General features: G+C 45.2%; 1 protein-coding gene across 1 annotated transcript in view; it reads left to right on the top strand.

Annotated features, from left to right (window-relative positions):
• The window catches only part of BIRC6 (baculoviral IAP repeat containing 6), a 965,314-nt gene that overhangs the window by 516,987 nt on the left and 425,855 nt on the right, over positions 1-22,472 (top strand). The window contains 4 exon segments of the mRNA XM_030196513.1: positions 264-372; positions 8,995-9,216; positions 13,055-13,835; positions 14,916-15,059. Coding sequence (XP_030052373.1) covers positions 264-372; positions 8,995-9,216; positions 13,055-13,835; positions 14,916-15,059 — 1,256 coding nt within the window.

Genomic DNA, 22,472 nt, shown 5'->3' with positions numbered 1-22,472 from the left:
TCCTTCTGTTACCAAGCATCGTGGGATAACATTGAAACTTACCTACGCGATTGAGTTTCGGTCCCCAGTGCCCTGTATCAATTGTTTGGCAACTGGACAATTCCTTGGACTGCGTTTTGTGGCCCTTCTTATGACCATGAAATTGCAGGATACTGAGGGTCCTTATGTATAAGTATATATATGTGCTGTGAGAAATGTACTGCTACACTTGTGTGATACATATTTCATAGAGTCTTCTTTATTTTTGGATTGCATGTGACAAGATTTGAATAGCCCTTTGCTTTTTGGAAGACTTAATGGCCTGTCTTCTGACTCAACAATTGATATTCTCTACCAGCTCGGCACAACTCAGGACCCTGGGACAAAAGACAGGTATGGGAAAGACTGGAGGCAGTATTCATGCTCCCAAAGCAAATCCATTGTTAGAGCTGACCTATCATAATGTAGACAATAGTCACACAACTAGTATCAAAAGCTTGCTATATTTCTGTTAGTCAAACAGTGATTTGCAGTGAATTTATTTTTGTGAATTGGTGTTTTTGTTCTCAGAATGCCTTTATTTTACTTTCTGAAGATAATAAAAGGTTTCTTTGCATTTTATTTTATTTTGAGGGCTAGCTGCCACTTTATAAAATGTCTCCTTAATTTGATATTGCTAGCCAAGAATGTTGGAGGAAACCTTTCTCCTTAATAATACTACTCTGGAGCCAGACGCTCTTTTCCCCCTTTCCAGGATCAGTTATTACCTCTGTTCCAGTTATCAAGGCCTTAATTAGCTTTCCTCGAATTGCTGTGGGTTTCCCATGGCTTACTTTTTTGTTAGAGGCAAACATGTTTACGCGTTTTTGCATCCCCTTTTTATTTTCCCATTCCCATGTTAATTTGCTAAATAAAGGCAAATGTACAATATAGGGCCTTGATTTCTTATCTGCATGTAGAAAATAGCAGCCATCCATGTTTGGTAGGGATGTACAAAGGCAAAACCAGTTTGGTTTGTTTTCATATTTTTGGGGATTTATTTCATGCTTTTTGAATTTTTTTATTCAGATATTTATTGTAATAAAAATAATTTCTTTGGTTTGATTCCTCTGTCAAAACTGTAACATCAGTATTTAAGTCCGTAATCTTGATATAAGGAATCTAGTTTAGATTTGAATCTTGACAAAGGTAGGATGCTAAATATTAGTATAAAGGAAATGTGATGAGAGTGAGATGAGGGGCAAGTTAACAATTAAGCGTGGCAGCTATATATATTTCATAGCCTGCAATGGAAAGAACACGCTCTAGTGTACAATCCTGAAAGATGTTACTTTTGTCTTCATCCAGCAGAGATTTTTTTTTCCTTGTACAGTGCAACAATTTAAAGGTATTCCATTTTAGAGTTCATTGACAGGGTACATAGACATTTATATTTGATGTAAAACCCAGATACAGTAAAATGTGGGCTGCTGCATATATATTAATCATAGGTGTGAGAAGTCATCTTTCAGAAAACTGGAAATTTTGAAGGCTTACTGAAAGCTTTGTATAAAGCACTTCTTAGTATATGTCATTTTCTGCTATGTGTATTTGTATATTTTATATATCAAAATACACACAGGTGAGTGAACACACAGATATATGTATGAACAGCAATACTATGTATTTGTAATTGTTCTATAGAAGGCTTTTATAGTTCGTTTTAGGCCTTGCAGTTTCCCACTCCTTTGGGATTTCAGCTCGGTTGGAGCCAGCTTGTACTGGGTTCTGGTGTTATAAAGCCTTTATTAGCAAGTATCCAGATATTTTCCCTCTTTCATCATTTCCTCTCTTTCATCATCACACATCTGTTTTCCTGTTTCTTCCAATGCTGAAAGGTATGACTCATATTCTGTGAAGGTGAAAATTATTTCTCCAAGGACAAGCAGGCTGCTTGTTCTCACTGATGGGTGACGTCGACGGCAGCCCCAGGACCAGAATTCTCCCTAGCAACAAAGAGTTTGCTAGCCTCACGATCCCATGCGTATCGCGCATGCGTGACTGTCTTCCCGCCCGAACGCGAGCGTGTTCCTCAGTCTTGTTTTTTCCGCTGCTCGGGATGCTGCTTCGCTGCTGTTCTCTGCCCCAGAGACCCCTCGCTGCGGTTTTACAGACTCCCCGTGAGTTTTTTTTTTCTCCGTTTTTTTTTCGTCTATTTTCGCTTTCGCGATCTGTTTAAAAAAAATAGTTTTTTCCTTTTATTTTGTAGAACTTTGATCCCGTAAGTTTTCTTTCTTTTTCTTCAGTGGCCATTTTGGCCTGCCCATGCGGGACCCCCTTTTTTTTCTTTGTTTGGTGTCCTCTTTTTCCGACACCATCGCGTTCGATCTCGCCGGCGTGATTTTTCCGCCCATGTCGGCGAAGCCTACCAGCGGCTTTAAAAAGTGCATGTCGTGCAACCGGACAATCTCGCTCACTCACAGACACGTTTCGTGCCTTCAGTGTTTGGGAGCTGGTCATCATCCCAACGCCTGTATTTTGTGCCTCCAATTGAAAAAGAGGACTCAGGCGGCGAGATTGGCTCAGTGGAGCATTCTGTTCGGAGCCAGGTCCGGTCCTTCGGTATCGACGGAGTCGGTGGTATCGAGGTCATCGCCAGTATCGATGTCGGTACCGGAGACTTCATCGACGTCCGGAGTGCAGGTAAGGGCTGTCCATAGGTCCCATGCTGGTGGCAGTGAGCCATCGAGCGGGTCCACCTGCCTCGAGGACCCCTGTTCTACAGGCCCCCCGGTATCGACCTTCTTCGGACCCGGCCCTGAGGAGACGTGTGGATTCCACGTCTTCCTCTTCGGTACCGGAGGGTACCATTGGCATGCTTCGAGTGAAGGCTAAGAAGCATCGCCATCGGTCACCTTCCCGCCACGGTACCGAGAGCTCCGGGACGCCAAGGTCTTCGGCACCCGAGAAGCGCCAACGCCAGGAGGATCGTTCGCCCTCAATTCAGGAGGTATCAGTGCACCCTACACAGGACAGCCTGGTACCGACTCCGAGCCCCAGACAGATTCTGTTGTCGTCGCCTGTACCGGCTCCTTTGCCTTTCTCTGCAGCTACTCTGAACGAGAGCCTCCGGGCCATACTACCAGAGATTCTGGGAGAGCTGTTGCGACCATCTCTGATACCTTCGGTACCGGTACCGGTATCGGCCACCACCCAGGTTGACTCCCTGCCGACATCGCTGGAGGAAGCTTCATCGCCTGCGGCTCGGGGGTCTTCCTCTCAACAACGCCACGAAGGACAGCATTCCTCGGCGTCGAGATGGGCCCGTCTTCGGACTGAAGTTCAACAACTCATGTCCGATACCGATGGAGAGGACTCGTGGGAAGCGGAGGAGGACACCAGGTATTTCTTGGATGAATAGTCCTGTGGTCTGCCTTCCGATCTTCCGATCCTACTCCCTCACCTGAGAGAAAGCTTTCTCCCCCGGAGAGTCTTTCTTTCTCGTCATTTGTCCGGGAAATGTCACGGCCATTCCCTTCCCTGTGGAGACGGTGGATGAGCCCAGGGCTGAGATGTTTGAGGTCCTGGACTATCCATCTCCACCTAAGGAATCAACCACAGTTCCTCTTCATAATGTCCTTAGGCAGACATTGTTGACGAACTGGGTGAAACCATTAACTACGCCCCACATTCCTAAGAAAATTGAATCCACGGGGACCCAGAGTTAATGAAGACCCAATTACCTCATGACTCTGGGGTGGTGGATTTGGCCCTTAAGAAGGCCAAGAGTTCTAGGGATTACGCCCCCTGGGCGTGAGTCTAGGATTCTTTTGGGCGGAAGGCCTACCATTCTGCTATGTTCGTGTCCAAAATTCAGTCTTACCAGCTCTACACGAGCATTCACTTGTGGAATAATGAGAGGCAGTTGGCGGACTTGGTGGACAAGCTCCCTTCTGAGCAAGCCAAGCCATTTCAGGAGGTGGTCAGGCAGCTGAAGGCGTGTCGTAAATTCCTGTCCAGGGGTGCTTACGATACTTTTGATGTTGCATCCAGAGCTGCTGCTTAGGGTATAGTGATGCTGCGTGCCACTGACCTAGACAGTAGAGTCCAGAAGCGAGTGGTGGATGCGCCTTGCCGGGGGGATAATATTTTTGGTGAGCGGGTCGAACAGGTGGTAGAACAGCTCCACCAGCGTGACACCGCATTAGACAAGCTCTCCCACTGGAAGCCTTCAGCATCTACCTCAACTGGTAGACGTTTTTTTGGGGGAAAAGAGGAATGCTTCCTACGCTTTTAATAAGCACAGGTCCAATCCACCTTCCCGACAGCTGGCTCAGGCTAAACCCCAGCGCGCTCGTTCTCATCAACAGCGTGCGCCTCAGTAGGCCTCTGCAGCTCCCCAGCAAAAGCAAGGGACGGGCTTTTGACTGGCTCCAGTTGAGCATAGCCGACATCAAAGTGTCCGTGCCGGACGATCTGCTGGTCGGAGGGAGGTTTAAATTTTTTCACCAAAGGTGGCCTCTGATAACCTCCGACCAGTGGGTTCTCCAAATAGTCCGGCTAGGATACGCCCTCAATTTGGCCTCCAAACCTCTAAATTGCCCACCGGGAGCTCAGTCCTTCAGCTTCCAACACAAGCAGGTACTTGCAGAGGAACTCTCCGCCCTTCTCAGTGCCAATGCGGTCGAGCCCGTGCCACCGGGGCAGGAAGGGCTAGGATTGCCCACCGGGAGCTCAGTCCTTCAGCTTCCAACACAAGCAGGTACTTGCAGAGGAACTCTCCGCCCTTCTCAGTGCCAATGCGGTCGAGCCCGTGCCACCGGGGCAGGAAGGGCTAGGATTCTATTCCAGGTACTTCCTTGTGGAAAAGAGAACAGGGGGGATGCGTCCCATCCTAGACCTAAGGGCCCTGAACAAATACCTGGTCCGAGAAAAGTTCAGGATGCTTTCCTTGGGCACCCTTCTTCCCATGATTCAGGAAAACGATTGGCTATGCTCTCTGGACTTAAAGGATGCTTATACTCACATTCCGATACTGCCAGCTCACAGACAGTATCTTCAATTCCGTCTGGGAACACGGCACTTTCAGTACTGTGTGCTACCCTTTGGTCTCGCCTCTGCGCCCAGAGTGTTCACAAAGTGCCTGGCTGTCATAGCGGCGGCTCTTCGTAGACTGGGAGTGCACATGTTCCCCTATCTCGACGATTGGCTGGTGAAGAACACCTCAGAAGCAGGAGCCCTACAGTCAATGTGGATGACTGTTGAACTCCTGCAGCTACTAGGGTTTGTGATGAATTATCCAAAGTCCCACCTTCTTCCAGTACAGAAACTAGAATTCATAGGAGCTCTGCTGGACTCTCAGACAGCTTGTGCCTACCTTCCCGAGCCGAGAGCCGACAATCTCCTGGCTCTCGTCTCTCAGGTGCGGGCGTCTCAGCAGATCACAGCTCGGCAGATGTTGAGATTGCTCGGCCACATGGCCTCCACAGTTCATGTGACTCCCATGGCCCGTCTTCACATGAGATCAGCTCAATGGACCCTAGCTTCCCAATGGTACCAAGCTGTTGGGAATCTAGAAGACGTCATCCATCTGTCCACAAGTTTTCTCGAATCTCTACATTGGTGGACAATTCGATCCAATTTGACCCTGGGACGTCCTTTTCAAATTCCTCAGCCACAAAAAATGCTGACCACGGATGCGTCTCTCCTAGGGTGGGGAGCTCATGTCGATGGACTTCACACCCGAGGATTTTGGTCCCTCCAGGAAAGACTATTTCAGATCAATCTTCTGGAGTTACGAGCGGTCTGGAATGCTCTAAAGGCTTTCCGGGCTCGGCTGTCCTATCAAATTATCCAAATTCAGATGGACAACCAGGTTGCTATGTATTGCATCAACAAGCAGGGGGGCACAGGATCTCGCCCTCTGTGTCAGGAAGCCGTTAGAATGTGGCTTTGGGCTCGCCGTCATGGCATGTTCCTCCAAGCTACGTACCTGGCAAGTGTAAACAACAGTCTGGCCGACAGGTTGAGCAGGATAATGCAACTTCATGAGTGGTCTCTCAACTCTGGAGTGGTACCCAAGATCTTCCAAGCGTGGGGCACCCCCTTGGTGGATCTTTTTGCCACTCAGATCAATCACACAAAGTCCCTCAATTCTGTTCCAGGCTTCAGGCCCACGGCAGACTAGCGTCGGATGCCTTCCTCCATTGGGGAGAGGGCCTCCTGTATGCGTATCCTCCCATACCTTTGGTGGGGAAGACTTTACTGAAACTCAAGCAAGATTGCGGAACCATGATTTTGATTGCACCTTTCTGGCCCCATAAGATTTGGTTCCCTCTTCTTCTGGAGCTCTCCTCTGAAGAACCGTGGAGATTGGAGTGTTTTCCAACCCTCATCACTCAGAACGAGGGGGCGCTTCTGCATCCCAACCTCCGGTCCCTGGCTCTCACGGCCTGGATGTTGAGAGCGTAGACTTTGCCTCCTTGGGTCTTTCAGAGGGTGTCTCCCGAATCTTATTGCTTCCAGGAAAGATTCCACTAAGAAGAGTTACTTCTTTTTATGGAGGAGGTTTACTGTTTGGTGTGACAGCAAGGTCCTAGATCCTCGTTCTTGTCCTACACAGACCCTGCTTGAGTACCTTCTACACTTGTCTGAGTCTGGTCTCAAGACCAACTCTGTAAGGGTTCATCTTAGTGTGATTAGTGCATACCATTACCGTGTGGAAGGTAATCCGATCTCAGGACAGCCTTTAGTTGTTCATTTCATGAGACGTTTGCTTTTGTCAAAGCCCCCCATCAAACCTCCTACAGTGTTATGGGATCGCAATGTCGTTCTCACCCAGCTGATGAAACCTCCTTTTGAGCCACTGGATTCCTGTCATCTGAAGTACTTGACCTGGAAGGTCATTTTCTTGGTGGCAGTTACTTCAGCTCGCAGAGTCAGTGAGCTTCAAGCCTTAGTAACTCATGCTTCTTATACCAAGTTTCATCATTACAGAGTAGTCCTCCGCACTCACCCTAAGTTCTTGCCGAAGGTGGTGTCTGAGTTCCATCTGAACCAGTCAATTGTCTTGCCAACATTCTTTCCCCGTCCTCATACCCACCCTGCTGAACGTCAGCTGCAAACTGTCACATCCTTCGCTCCCTCCGGCTGCTCCTCTGCGGGAAGTAAGGGCCGGGAGGAAGGACCTGCAGCCAGAGAGGACTTACCCGGCGGTTCCCCGGGTGGACGCCTGTCTCGATTGCAGTCGGGGCCGGGCCGGTGTCCCTTGCGGCGATGGCCGGCCTTTCTGGGGCCGCGGCTGGGAGCCAGGACCCGTCGCAGCGGTGGCCGCCCTGTCCGGGGCCAGGCCTGTGGGCTGGCAATCGCGGCTTCCGGGCTGTCGGTCGCCGGCTGCGGAGTCCGCGCTTGCAGGGAAGATGGCGCCAAGATGCGATGGCCGGCGCTTTCGCCACATTCGGGCGTGGGAACCCGAAGCTCCGCCTCAGAGGAACCAGATTGGGATGCCAGTACTGTAGTCCCACCTGGGAGGCCGGACAGAACCAACCAGAGGGATTTCTTCAGTAGCCGAGTTCCGATTGGCCGGCCTTGTCGGCTGGGGCTGGGCGGTTGAATGCTGACAGTATTTAAGGAGCGGGCCTGGAACAGGACGTTGCTTCAGGTGCTGTTTCCCGAGGCCAGTCTTCGTGTATTCCTGTTCTCTGTGCGTTCCCTTGCTCTCCTGGTTTGACCTTTGGACTGTTACTGGACAACTCTGATAGCTGCCTGCCCTGACTTGTTGCCTGTTTCTGGACTACTCTGATTTCCACCTGCCCTCCGCGCTCCCGGTTCCGGTGCTGGGTCAGTCCGTCAATTCCCGTGGTTCCGGAAGTCCCGTTGGCCACCTGCAGCTGGGGGCTCAACCCCCAGTGAACGGCGGTCGCCGCGGGTGAAGACTTGGGGTTGCACAGATGTCCTCTGAGGTCCTTCGGAGCCTTGCGGGACCTAAGGGCTCACCCTCTTCCCAGACAAGACACATACATTGGACTGCAAGAGAGCATTGGCCTTCTATCTGGAGCGGGCACAGCCCCACAGACAGTCCGCCCAAATGTTTGTTTTGATCCCAACAAGAGAGGAGTGACTGTAGAGAAACACACCATCTCTAATTGGCTAGCAGATTGCATTTCCTTCACTTATGCCCATGCTGGGCTGACTCTTGAGGGTCATGTCACGGTTCATAATGTTCGAGCCATGGCTGCGTCAGTGGCCCACTTGAAGTCAGCCACTGTTGAGGAGATTTGCAAAGCTGCGACGTGGTCATCCGTCCACACATTCACATCTCATTACCGCCTACAGCAGGATACTCGACACGACAGTCGATTCGGGCAGTCGGTGCTGCAGAATCTGTTTGGGGTTTAGAATCCAACTCCTCCCCCCTTGGCCAATTTTAGTTCTGTTCCAGGCTGCACTCTCAGTTAGTTGGATAAGTTAGGTCAATCTCAGTTATGTCCTCGCCGTTGCGAGGCCCAATTGACCAGTGTTTGTTGTTTTGAGTGAGCCTGGGGGCTAGGTATACCCCATCAGTGAGAACAAGCAGCCTGCTTGTCCTCGGAGAAAGCGAAAGCTACATACCTGTAGAAGGTATTCTCCGAGGACAGCAGGCTGATTGTTCTCACAATCCCGCCCACCTCCCCTTAGGAGTTGTGTCTTCCCTTTCTTTGCTTGTTACTGGACTGAGGAGCACGCTCGCGTTCGGGTGGGAAGACGGTCGTGCATGCGCGATACGCACGGGAGGGCGAGGCTAGCAAACTCTTTGTTGCTAGGGAGAATTCCGGTCCTGGGGCTGCCGTCGACTTCACCCATCAGTGAGAACAATCAGCCTGCTGTCCTCGGAGAATACCTTCTACAGGTATGTAGCTTTCGCTTTTGTTACCAAAATGAAGTGATCTTTTCACAGTGAAAATGTAATCTTTAAAATTTCACTGTAGGTGGCATCTACAGATTTTTTTTTTTTAACATGTCAGCTTCTGATACATTTTGGATGCTTTTCTGTTCTAGAATTCAAACTTTGTTGAAGTGGGTTAATGATTCTGCCAGAGTTGCTGCTATGAAAAGAAGTGGCCTGACCAGCTTCATCAGTCCCAGCAGCTCTACTAGGGAGTATGGTCTACTGATGCCATCCCCTTCTCATTTGCACTGTGTCGCAGCAATTCTGTGGCATAGCTATGAATTGCCTGTTGAATATGATTTGCCTGCATTGCTTAATAGAGAACTTTTTGAGTAAGTATTACTACTGAATTGTTAAATTTGTACAGTTAAAACTAGTTTATTTACTGTTCACTAGATAGCTTGCTACAGGTCCACTGATAAATATCAGTAATTCAGACTGACTTGAAATATATTTCCTGCTGATTTTCAAAGAGTGACTTGTTTCAACCTGAGCATGAGCAGGTAATTCTATAAAGAACCTTTTGTATATAAAATGGCTTCTGCAGAATTACCCAAGGAGTATGCATGGAGACAAGAAGGCATCTTTTATGTAGCCTACCTCTAGATGTGTTCAGATTTTGTGCAGAGTATGGAGAGAGTCAGTTTTCATGTGTTTAGAAAATACAAGCGAACGCTTGTATCTGTTTCTGAGCAGGTGTAAATATATACAGCTTCAATCGAGCCATGATACCTGCCACTTTGGACTTCTAATATTTTGTGAAGACACACATGCACATATGTGTCTTTATGTTTAAACAATATTTTATTGAGAAATAAACACAAGTAACAAAGTCAAATTTTGTATATCTAATAGTCCAAACTACTGTTCTACCCCCAAACCTTCCCCACTGTAATACATCCCCCCCAGTCCCAAATCCAGCAGAGCAACCACATCAACTACAGAGGGCCTGTGCTCTTATGTCACTCCAAACCTATACAGAGAAACTCTGACCTACCCCTCCCCCCAACATGAATTTTGAACTATACATACAGAGGATTGCAGTCGGGGCTTATGTCCTATATACTATTAGGAATTAATCCTCTACCTCTTGGATGCAGGGTTTGAAAGCAGGGCTCCTAGACCAATAAAAATTGTTTCTTTCTTCGTGTTGAGCCTTTCACATCTCTAGCCTTCCAGGTCACTAACAGGTGGAATTGGTTCCTCCAGTGCCAGAAGTTTGGTGGCTCAGGGGAGACCCAATGTTGCACGGTGCACCTACGCACCACTAAGCACATTTTGTGAAACAATAAGGTGTTGCCCTTATGTAGGCCTCGGTAGGCCCCCTTTCTATCTATAAGAAAGTGTTCTACTGAATCAGACACCCCCGCTCCCCCACCTAGGGTAGATAGGAGGTAGCGTTGAAATTTGTGGCCAAAAGCAGTGATAAAACGAGCTTGTCTCTCGGCCACACTTAAGACAGAGAGTCTGTATCCCACTTGTGTGATGTAATTATACCTGTGTAAAATACACATGATGTCGCACTCTAAAGTAGCTTTCCCTTAATCTTGCACAGGGTGTGAGGGCAGGGATACTTTGCAGATTGTTCAGAGTGTCCCAGTCCACCTCCCAATGATGCCTAAGGTCAAGTTCTTTCTGGGCTCCCAACAAGTCAGGGCCTGATGCAGTCCCGAGACTGAGGGCTCCTCCTCAGAAATATCATTAAAACAATCCGTGTACCCTATCTCTTATACCCTGTTTTATGGACCCTTTATCTAGGGAATGTTTGTTATGTTTTATCTGACAATAAGCAAATCTGTTGTCCCAGGTCTCTCCGATATGAGCCTGTAACTCCACAAAAGGGATCACATCCCCTCTCCCATCCATCATGTGCTCCAGTAAGGAAATACCTTTGCGTTCCCATAGAGCAAAAATAGAATTGTACATCCCTGGCTCAAAGCATACATTCCCTTTTATAGAGAACTGATCCGTAACTGACATATTCCCTCCAAGTTCTTGACCTGACACTCCACACATCCCGCAATGGGCCCAATAGTAAGTTACTTTAAAAGCCTGGGGAATTTGATTGGACCGATAGTGTAATAGGGAATAAAAGTTATAAGGGGCATAATATGCACGCTCTAATTACAAGGGGTATAAGTGGCAGTGTGTCAGAACCAGTCCCCTATGTGATGCAATAAGCAGGCCTGATTGTACTCCTTCACATTAGGGATGCCCAGACCCCCCTGCCGTCACCTCCCCACTAAGAGAGAAAATCTCATCCTTGGTTTCTTATGGGCCCAACAAAATGTAGCAGCGAGACAATTGAGCCCCCTTAGATTTTTTTGAAAGAGTCGAAGAGGTAGGGAGGAGATAAAGGTAATAGCACCATTTTCACCAAGTTAATCCTGCCTGTCAGCGTCAAGAGGAGAGATCTCCAGGTGTCGCAGGGTGCTTGCCATAAGAACGGGAACATTAAGCTGATGTAGCCGATGAACATCCACAGCTAATTGGATGCTCAAGTACCTGAACGAATCTTCTGCCCATCAGAGCGGACAATCAGGGCCCTAATTACGCCTTAAATATGTTGAAGATAGCAGGGCCTCTGATTTAGCAAACTTTAGGCAGAATCCTGCAAAGTCTCAGTATTCCCGAAATGACTCCAAAAGCACCAGAAGAGATTCTCGGGGCTTCGTGAGCTAAACTAAGGTTGTGAGCCATTGCTGCCACTTTAAATCAGCGGGGACCCACCGTCACACCATGAATCGAAGGGTTGTCTATGATATCACGAAGCAGTGGATCCAATGTCAGCACAAAAAGAAGAAGCAAAAGTGGACAACCCTGTCTCGTCCCTCGACAAATGGAAAAGGTCAATTCCGGATGCACTCTGCTGGTTGTGGATTTTGGAACTGAGGATAGGCTTGCATTAATCCGCCAACTAAGGTATTGTATTTCCATTTATGTGAAGGTTTCAGTTGTCTGTAGGGATGAACATGAGTGGTGGTGAGAGTTCTGGAGTTCTGCTTGTGTTCTGCACTGGGCCAGTATGTTGTTTCCTGGTAAAAAGGTTTATTTGGTGTGCATCAAAGTTTATTCAGTCTGTAGGGGTATGATTTAATTTAAAATGGGCTTTTTTATACTCTGATTAACCACAGCGTTCAAGGTGGATTACAAACATAAGATCATATTTCAGATCTATTACATTCAGTTACAATATGTAACAGAGAAATTTAAAACAGTGGCCTAGTGGTTAGGGTGGTGGACTTTGGTCCTGGGGAACTGAGGAACTGAGTTCAATTCCCAGCACAGGCAGCTCCTTGTGACTCTGGGCAAGTCACTTAACCCTCCATTGCCCCATGTAAGCCGCATTGAGCCTGCCATGAGTGGGAAAGCGCGGGGTACAAATGTACAAAAAAAAAAAATCTTCAAAATAAAATCAGTCATAATTCTAATAATTGCCATTCAACACACTGAGCAACGGGTACAAAACACTCCCAATTTATTGTCATGTATTAAAATACCTAGGAACTAATTAGATTCCACTAAAACCACCCTTATACCACTTACGACTACTACTTAACATTTCTAAAGCGCTACTAGGGTTACGCAGCGCTGTACAGTTTAACAAAGAAGGACAGTCCCTGCTCAAAGGAGCTTACAATCTAAAGGACAACATATGTGCAGTCAGCTTACCAAAAATATTAGGTGTCCTCCAGCATGTTTTGTTAAGCCACCCTGTGGCAGTAAGGGTTCTGTTTACTTGATTCTCTTCTACTTTGTACGTCTAGGAAAAATGCTTAGCAAATAAGATCCTATCAGTATAGTATCCTTTAGTATTGCACCAGTAAAATCTAACATTTCAGTGCATATGGGAGTGGAGTAGTAGCCTAATGGTTAGTGTAGTGGTCTGTGAACCAGGGGGACTGGGTTCAATTCCCACTGCAGCTCCTTGTGACTCTGGGCCAGTCATTTAACTACCACAGAAAAGGCGGTATATCTAATCGGATCCCCTTTCCCCTGTTCAGTATTTTAGTTTTCTGCTAAAAGGTAGATGATTATCATCAAAGATTCAAAAATATGCACTTTCGTAAAGCCATCTTTTAATCTTTTGTGTGACACAGTGTAAGAGGTAGAACAAAGCACTAAGTTTGAAAAATGTGTTAAAATTACATTTTTATTTGTTTGTTTTAGGTCACTGTACAGCTGGTCCATGTCTCTGCCTTGCAATGTAGTTCTGAAGAAAGCTGTGGATAGTTTGATTTGTTCCATGTGCCATATTCACCCATCTTACTTTTCTTTACTCATGGGATGGATGGGCATCACCCCTCCCCCAATACAGAGTCAACATAGACTGTCCATGACAGATGACAGAAAGAAGCAGGACCTCAGTTCATCTCTAACAGATGACTCTAAAAATGCACAAGCACCTCTTGCACTAACAGAGTCTCACCTGGCTACCTTAGCTGCATCATCTCAGTCTCCAGAAGCAATCAAACAATTGCTAGACTCAGGGTTGCCCTCCTTGCTTGTAAAGAGTTTGGTTAGCTTCTGCTTCAGCAACATTTCCAGTTCTGATTGTGCTTCCCCGTTAGCAGAGGTTACCCAAGACCGGTTGAGGAGGCACCATGTGCCACAGCACTTTAATAAAATGCCTATCACAGCTGAATTGATTGCACCCATCCTCAGGTTCCTGACAGAAGTAGGCAACAGTCATATCATGAAAGATTGGTTGGGTGGCTCAGAAGTTAACTCTTTGTGGACTGCACTCCTGTTCTTGTTATGCCATTCCAGTGCCACTTCTGGAGCACACAGTACTGGAGCACAACAAACTGTTGCTAGATCCACTTCACTTTCTTCAGCTGTGGGAATGGGACTCACCACTCAGCAAAGAACAGCTGTTGAAAATGCAACTGTGGCATTTTTCTTGCAGTGTATCTCTTGCCACCCAAATAACCAGAGGCTAATGGCACAGGTATGGTGGGAAACAGAAAAAAATATAATTTGGTGTCATCATATCTTCAGTGAAAAGCTTAAACTATTAATAGGATGGGTATAAATTTCCTTGCATGGAACTTTAATAAATCCTTGAAAAGTCTTTGTTATAAAATAACCTTATGGCATCTGTGATCATGCATTTGAGATTTGTGGATATCTTACTTAAAAATCTGAACAGATTTCTTATTTTTTTCATAAAGTACCATTCCATTTTAAAATGGCTGAGGTGCAGTTGAGAATAGTTTCAACCAGTATCTACTTAGTCTAGTGGATTTTCAAATGCTATACACTTCATAAGGTCAAGATAAATATACTTTTTACATGCACTTCCTGTACTTTTATGGAACACTATCCCCCAGATTCAATATATTGCGTCAAGATTCCGTGCAGAAATCTAAGTGTATTCTATAACAATGCACATAACCTAATTGGTTAATAAGCTAATCAGCGCTGATAATTGCCAATTAAGAAGCAATTATTGACACTGGTATTAGAATTTATACGCAGGACTGTCTAAGTGTATTCTACAACATGCTGCACGTGAATTCTGTCACATAGTTGAAAAGGTGGCATGGCTATAAACATGGAATGTGTGGGTCATGGGCATTTCTAAAAACTGTGCACATTTTTATAGAATACACCTGGTCCGCACCTAATTTAGGTGTCAGCATTTACACCAGATTTTACTTGTCATAAGTGCCTGCGACTAAATTTAGTCACGTGGACCGGCGCTCGGCCTATTCAATAAACTGTGCAGAAATTTAGGCTTATTCTATAAAGTATGCCTAAATTAAAGTGTACTTTATAGAATGCGCTTAGGCAAATTTCATTTTGGCGCCAAATTTTAGATGTGATATATAGAATCTAGTCCTATGTGTCTTCATAGTTTTATTTGAAGAATTATTTGTGGCATGGATACTGCTATCTTTTGAAACAACAGAGTTAGTCTGTTCCAGCCCCTGAAACTGTAGTGGAAAAAATTACCTTCCCCCATTAGATAAGTTAACTCTGTACTTTATGGACAAACCTTCTGTCTCATGCTGTTTTCTGTTCCCAGGTTCTTTGTGAACTTTTCCAGTCATCTCCTCAACGAGGAAACCTTCCTGCATCAGGAAATATATCTGGATTTATTAGAAGACTTTTTCTACAGCTAATGCTTGAAGATGAAAAAGTTACAATGTTCCTTCAGTCACCATGTCCAGTAGGTATTTTCATGTTGATAGTTATTCAGAGGGGTAGACATCATTCTGTTTTCAGAGTAAAGCTATTTGAATTTTTACAGGGTTTTTGCTAGTTATCGCACTGAATCTAACATTCTTTACATTTTCCTTAAAACAAAACAAACGACCTTGGAATAGAGTTAGCTGTTTTTGAATTTGATAAATTGCAAAATGTTTGCATTTCTTATTGGATAAGCATATTGAAAGACAAGAAGTAGAGTGAAAAAATTGCTGTTGCGTCTTGTAGTGCATATGCCTCAACTACCTTGTAGTACAATTATAGGGACTTGAAGAAACACCTTAGGAGTTGCACAAAATGAAAAAGTTGTATGAAATATGGAGTACACAGAAAGATGCATGTTTCCCTTCCCATAAAAGGATTATGCCCAGTGCAATGAAGCAAAACTAAAACTATTTGACTCTTTAGGTACAAAATTTGTGTATATATAAGCAACATCTGTAGGTTTTCATTAGAAATTAGCCAAAGAATATTATAATCCAATGGGTAAGATTATTGGTAAGGTTGAGAGAAATGTAAGAAGTAGATCAGTTGGTGGATTTGGGAGTGGGGTAAAATAATTTTGGAAATGGCTATTCCATAGCGTCCCTCCAGTCTGGCACAGATGGGTTATGCACTCTGACCATCATATGGAAACTGAAAAACAGTGACTTCTGAGAATACCTATAACCATGTTGTGCTGTCCTCAGAAGCCAGTTGTTCTCAGTCTCCAGCAGATGGTGGGCGTAGTAAGTTTGTGCTGTCCTTGTGGTTAGTTGGTGTAAAAAAAAAAAAAAAGGAAAGTGATTAGCAGGCCTTCCTTTCAGTGCTGTTGGCAATTCCTGCGATAGACTGGGGTTTAGATCAGTGGGCGCCTCTCTAGCCCTCGGAGTGATACACCTGTGAGGCCGGGTCCCTTCCCACATGCCCCTTTGGAGGTTTGCTTTGTGGGCCTCAACTAGCTTTCTCTATTTCTTGGCAGACAGGAAGCCTTGAGTGCTGTGGGGTCTGCGTATGGCTTAAGAAGGAACCGGGAGGGGAGGGAATGGTAAAACTAACATTATATAAGTAACAAACTACAGAGTGCTACCTTGTCCTCACAGTTCAGATTGTTTTTGATGTGGCAGGCTGCTCTGGGGATTTTGTACGCAGTTCCATGGTGTTCAGGTCCTTTGGCGCAAAGGGGCAGACAGCCACGATGAGCTTAGACAAGCTCAAGAAGTGTGCCGCATGCTCACGTCAGGGGAATTGATGGGTCTGGCATTTGCAAGTTTTGTGCCAGATGGGGGAATCTTCTGGCAGCGGTGCCTTCCTCCTTGGATGCAGTTCATCATGCTGACACTCATGGGTGTAGTGGTGGTTGCCAGCACGGATGGATCTGAGGGGGCTGTGTCTCCGATTTTGGCGGGAGCTACCACCATCTTGAATGTAGTGCTGGGCTGTGATCAGCGTCTGGGGCTGGAGGTCATTGGCCCATGGGGAAGGGGGGGCTTCATATGTGGATTCATCATTGGTTCCCTCTGGGGCTGGTTTCCCCCCCTTAATTCATATTGGCCATGTACAACGCTTTCGTCCTTCGTTCATCTGGCGCCACTGGAGTTTCTGTTGAGGAGAAAAATCCAGGGATGACTTCTGCTCTGCTTCCTCTTTCTAAGCATTAGTGGAGGAAGAATAGGGTAGTGGAGGCTGTGTCCCCAGGCTCTAAGGAGCCTGAGTGGACATAGGATCAGGATGATGATGAGGAACCTTCAGGGATGGACTCCTGGATGGAAGATGTGCCTCCAGGTGAAAATGCTTCAGTGGTCTGGATTTTTCACAGAGATGAGTTGCAAGAGCGCATCAGCCAAGTCTCCTCTGTGTTAAAGTTGAAGGAGGATCCTGAGGACAAGCCGTGCATGGTGGATCCGCTGCTACGGGGGGTTTGGAAGTTGTCCTGGAATTTTCTTATGCATCAGGATATTAGGGCGGTCATTCAGATGCAGTGGCCCTTCAGGGTGGCTCAGTTAGTGGTGTATCTGTATCTGCTTCCTGAGCAGGATAGGAAATCCTTATGTCCACCAGTGGTGAATGCGATAGTATCCACAATTACTAGGAAGAATATAGTCCCTGTGGACGGGGATTGGTTTTGTGGGATCCACAAGATTGTAAGATGGAGGCTGTCCTTAAACAGAATTTTAATGTGGCGGCTCTTGCGATGCAGTCTGCAGGGGGCTGGTTTGTTCAGGCCTGCTTCCGCTGGGCGGTGCATGTGTTGGATAGATCATCTGCTGATTTCTCCATAGTTGGATCAGGAAGTCGCAAAGATTGAGATGGGGTTCTCCTTTTTGTGTGATGCCCTTTACGATCATCATTGAGCTTCTTCTAAGTCCATGGCACTGATTGTAGCTGCTTGGCATTCCTTGAGGCTCCGTGATTGGTCTTCGGATGCAGTGTCTAAGTCCAAGCTGGGCAAGTTTCCTTGTTTTTTGGGGACAAGTTGGATCTGCTGGTCAAGAGTTTGGCGAGATGAAATGGTTGCTGGTAGAGGAGTTACAACTAGAGGCTGTTTTTTGGGATGCCAGAAGGTATCATCCTGGAAGGGGTGGTTGAGTGCAGCATAGTTGTTTTTTCCAGGGAACGCGGCCCTTTCGTGATGGCTGTGGAAGTGGCCGGGAGTACGGGTTCGCTCAGCATTCTGGCTGGGCTGCCCATCCCTCATGAATATTCATTGTGGATATCCTGAAAACTAGACTGGATGGGGTGCCTCCAAGACCAGGTTTGGGAACCACTGCTTTATTCCCTCCAGATTGGCACAGGACCCGTCCAGGAGTTGGCATCGGTGTTTTGATGCTTTGGTTTCCTGAAGAGACACTGAATTAGTTTTGGACTGTGAGACGGTGGTGGTGGTGGTTGGTTTTTGTGTTTTTCCAGTTGATGTTGTAAAAAAAACAAAACAACCCATGGCCTTCCAAAGTCTGTTTTTATTCACTGAACCTGTGTATTGATGCTACTTGATGCAGCAGCGTGAGGCTTCAGGTATGAGGCTGGTGGCGGCAGCACTGAGAGGGATGGTGTCTAGGCTTCTGTGTTCCGCTTGGCTGTTCTTCAACTGGCTTCTGGGGATAGCACAGCATGGTTTTAGGTAGTCTCTGAAATTGGTGATTCTCAGTCTCCATCTGGTGGTTGGAGTTCATAACCCCCTCTGTGCTGGTCTGGAGGGACTGTAAAGGAAAGCAAATTAGCAGGTAAGATCTCATTTACCCATATAATTCGAGCCTTTATAAGGGGATCCAGGGGTCTATAATATGGAGAGCCTGACATTAGTGCCAGGCAAAATTGTAGTTATTCTGAAAAACAAAATTATTGATCACATGGATTGATAATGTCTTAATGGATCATAGCCAATTAGGATTTAGCAGAGGGAAGTCTTGCCTTAATCTGCTAATTTTTGTTTTTAGACTAGGTTAATAAACATCCGGATAAGGATGAGCCATAGTGTATCTGAATCTCCAGAAAATGTTGGACAGAGTGCTTCATGGCAGACTTTAACAGGAAATTAGGATGTTCAGTTTATACAATAGAGAAAGGTGAATAATGGTATGTTTCTGGAATCTCTTCTGGGACCACTGTTTTAACATATTTGTCAATGATCTAGGAAAAGATATGAGTTGAATTGTAATCAAATAGCAGATACCACAATGTTGTTTGAAGTAGAGTATATGATGCCTCCTTCTGCATTTGGTGTCACAACTCAGGAAACCAATCCTGACATCATTGTGGGCAATACATTGAAATCCTTGACTCGGTGTTTTGTGGGGTGAAAAAAACAAATAGAATGCTAAATATCTTTTAAGAAAGGAATGGAAAATAAAACAGTATTATAATGCTTCTATGTTGATGTATAATGTGACCATACTGAGTATTGTATGCAGTTCTGGTGGTCTCATCTGAAAAAAGATATAGCAGAACCAGAAAAAGTTCAGAGAAGGATGACAAAACTGATAAAGAGGATGGTACAGCTCCCCTATTGATAAATCTACCATATAAAGATGTTAGGGCTCTGCAGCTAGCAGAAGAGACAGCTGAAAGGAGATATGATAGAAGTCTATGAAGCAATAAATGGGGTGGAATGGGTAAATAGGACATAGTCATTTATCCTTACAAATAGCTTTAAAACTAGGAAAGCTAGTAGATAGTACTTCTAAAACTAATCAGAGAAAGTATTTTTTTTTTCACACAATGCACTATTAAGTTGTGGAGTTTGAGGCCCAAAGATGATATAGAAGTAGTTAGCATGGTTAGATTTAGACAAGTCATAAAGGAAAAGTTAATAAATCATTTTTAGCCAGGTGGACTTGGGACAGTCATTGCTTATCTCTGGGTATAAGCAATAATGGACCTTCTCTTGGGGAGCCTGCCAAGAACTTATGACCTGAATTAGCTACTGTTTGAAATTTGAATTTATCTCCATCTATCTAAAAAGAAGACTAAAACAGAAGACGTTTCCAAGATGGCGCTTTGGTTACACACACCTGAGTAAGGTTCCTGGGGACGCTGTGAATTGTTGCCTCTTGCGAGTCCCTCGACTCGTCGTTCGCAATGGGAAAACGGAGGGGGAAGGTAAGGGAGCTTCCCTCGGCTCCTGGGCCCTCGTCAGCATTGAAGCAATTGATTTTACAGTTCTCCAAGACGCCACCGGGACCTCTTTGCACGTCGACTCCTTCTGCAACTGTCGACGCGTTGGCGTCGATGGGAAGCGGAGACGGGGCTTCTCTGAGTCCCGGAGACCGCAGGGATCCACCACAGCCAGGAAGTGAACTATTCGCTGCAGCCCAGTCAGTATCCGACACCGAAGGGGTAAACTCGGAGCTGACAGAGGGGAGGACAGCGGTGAATTTGAGTGGGACCTCGGATCCTGTGTTTTCGGCCGAATTGGCCTTAAAGGTACTGCCACAAGGTATTGTTACCAAGCTCTCTCGTACTGAGACCCCACCACACCTCCTTTTACCATCTGGTGGAATAAGCAAGCCCTCTGCTGTGACACTTGAGTCACTGTGGGATATGGTATACAACACTCACTCCTCTATGCAAAGTATGTTAAAAGAAAATACTAATGATATTAAAACTCTTTCAGAAGCAGTTCAGATACAGGCACAGGTGACAGCACAGCAGTCCTCTAAGATTGAAAAAGTGGATACCAAAATTCAAGAAATGGGGTCTTTGGAATCCGTCTTGGTTAAGGATAATAACTTTTTGCACAAATGTTTGGAATACCTTGAAAACCAGTCTCAGAGACTTAACCTTCGGTTCCTTAATTTCCCCAAATCTCCTTTAATTCCTCCAATTGAGATGGTGAAAAAATATATGATTGATATTCTGGGAATGGACAAAGATTCATTGCCTCCCATAACTTGGGCCCATTACATTTGGAATACTAGGGGGACATTGGGAGACCTCCCCTAGACGAGAAATGGGTGAAGAAATGAACGTTACTTCCTTCCTGGAAAGTTAGCTGGAGCCAGATCGGAACGCTGTATTAAGACTTTCCCTGAGGCATTTTGATGAACTGTTTATGGGCTCCAAGTTTAGGATCTTTCCTGATCTTTCCAGGCCGACACAAGTGAGACGGAGGGCCTTTTTGGAACTGCGTCCCAGAGTAGAAGCCTTGAAAGCAAATTTGTATTACGTTTTCCTTGTTTATGTACTGTATTGCTTGAGGGCAAACAGTTTCAATTTGTAGACCCTAAACAGCTTAAAGATTTCGTAGAAGCTAGAGTTGAAGTGACTGTTACATGCCCTCCTACATAGCAGGCTGGAGTCTGAACTTAGAGGTAGCAATTGTGTAATAATAGTTTAATATTTTTGCTTTTTTCTTTTTATAGTGGACGGAAAATAGTTCTTATTGTTTCCTCATACTTTTATGTAAAGAGATTTTCTTGTTATTTGAATGTGCATTGCATAATCACATTGTTGTGTGAATTGTTAAACGATTAAATAAAAAAAAAAAAAAGGAAACTAAAACAATTCCTTTCTTTTCACTTGCAGGGGTGCTGGCCTCTGAGTTTTAATATATCTGTCTTCATTCTGACTAATTGCTTATAACTTCCTGACTAACTGCTTATAACTTATAGTTGCTCTTTTGCATTTTATGCTGAAATTTGTTTTAAAGGTGCTATTTTTTTTTTTAGCAGAACTGTTTTATTCCTGCATTCCATTGTAGAGCTACCTGTGCTTTCAGCTAATCAATTTGGTTGAATTGTATCTGGTGACTCATAGTCTGTTTGCCACTAAAGATGTTTCTATAGAGCTTTGCTCAGGATTTACCAAGAGAACACCTTTACTTGGATTTGTGCCTGCCAGAGGGCTAGCAGAGAATTTTCAAATTGGTTTGAGTCAGATTGTAATATACTTTTACCTGTGTTTCCTTCTCTTAATATCTCCTTTCTGTTAAAAAAAAAACCAAACAAACAAAAATTCCTTTCTTTTCACTTGCATGAGTGCTGGCATCTAACTTACTATATCTGTCTTCATGCTGACTTTATAGTCCCACCCCTCTCCCACCCACCCCTAGGTTAACTGTCCCTATATAGGAATATCCAGGGATAAGTATCTTCAATAAGCCCTTCAAGCCTCCTCATTCATATACTTTAACACAGTTCACCTTTTCACACTTGTGAATCACCTCAACATGACCTTCATTCAATGCAATACATGTTGGGCTTTAGTCCTAAGGTAAACAATCTGGAACCTTAGAGCTTGCTCCATCTGTCTCCAAATATCTGCTGTGAAAGATGAAATCAACACTCTCAAGAAGGAATTGAATACAATTAAGGAAATATTCAGGCTTCCCAGCCAATTTACCACCAGCACTGCCAAAGAGATAAAAGCAACAGAGGACTAGATGGGTTACAGTAGTCTGTGGTAGATTACGACCTGTAACACAGAGGCATTCACCCTCCCAACCATTCCTCTTGTATGATTCCTTTTATGATACTGAGAAAAGAAGTACTGATGTGGAACCAGAGGCAAAGATTGTAACAGGATCCAAGAGATGTGATCTCTCTTTACAAAAGTGGAGACAAGGAAGAAGTGGAAAACTACAGGCTGCTAAGTCTCACATCTTTGGTAGGAAAAATAATGCAGTTGCTACCGAAGGAAAGGATAGTTTACTTTCTAGAAGCAAATGGGTTACAAACTCCGAGGCTTTACCATGGCTTTACCAAAGAAAAATCCTGTCAAACGAATCTGATTGACTTCTTTGACTGAGTGACCAAAGAACAACTGGATGAATGACATCCGCTAGTTGCAATCTACATGAATATGCAGAAAGGGTTGAACTTAGGACCCAAAGTGGTGAATTAGATTGAAAACTGGTTCACCAACAAGTTGCAGAGGATAGTGATAAATGGAATCGGTT

This window comes from Microcaecilia unicolor, chromosome 3 (assembly GCF_901765095.1).
Source record: "Microcaecilia unicolor chromosome 3, aMicUni1.1, whole genome shotgun sequence".
In the NCBI taxonomy this organism is placed as follows: Eukaryota; Metazoa; Chordata; class Amphibia; order Gymnophiona; family Siphonopidae; genus Microcaecilia; species Microcaecilia unicolor.
The sequence above is the reverse complement of the archived record's forward strand: the minus strand, read 5'-3'. Positions and strand labels throughout refer to the sequence as shown.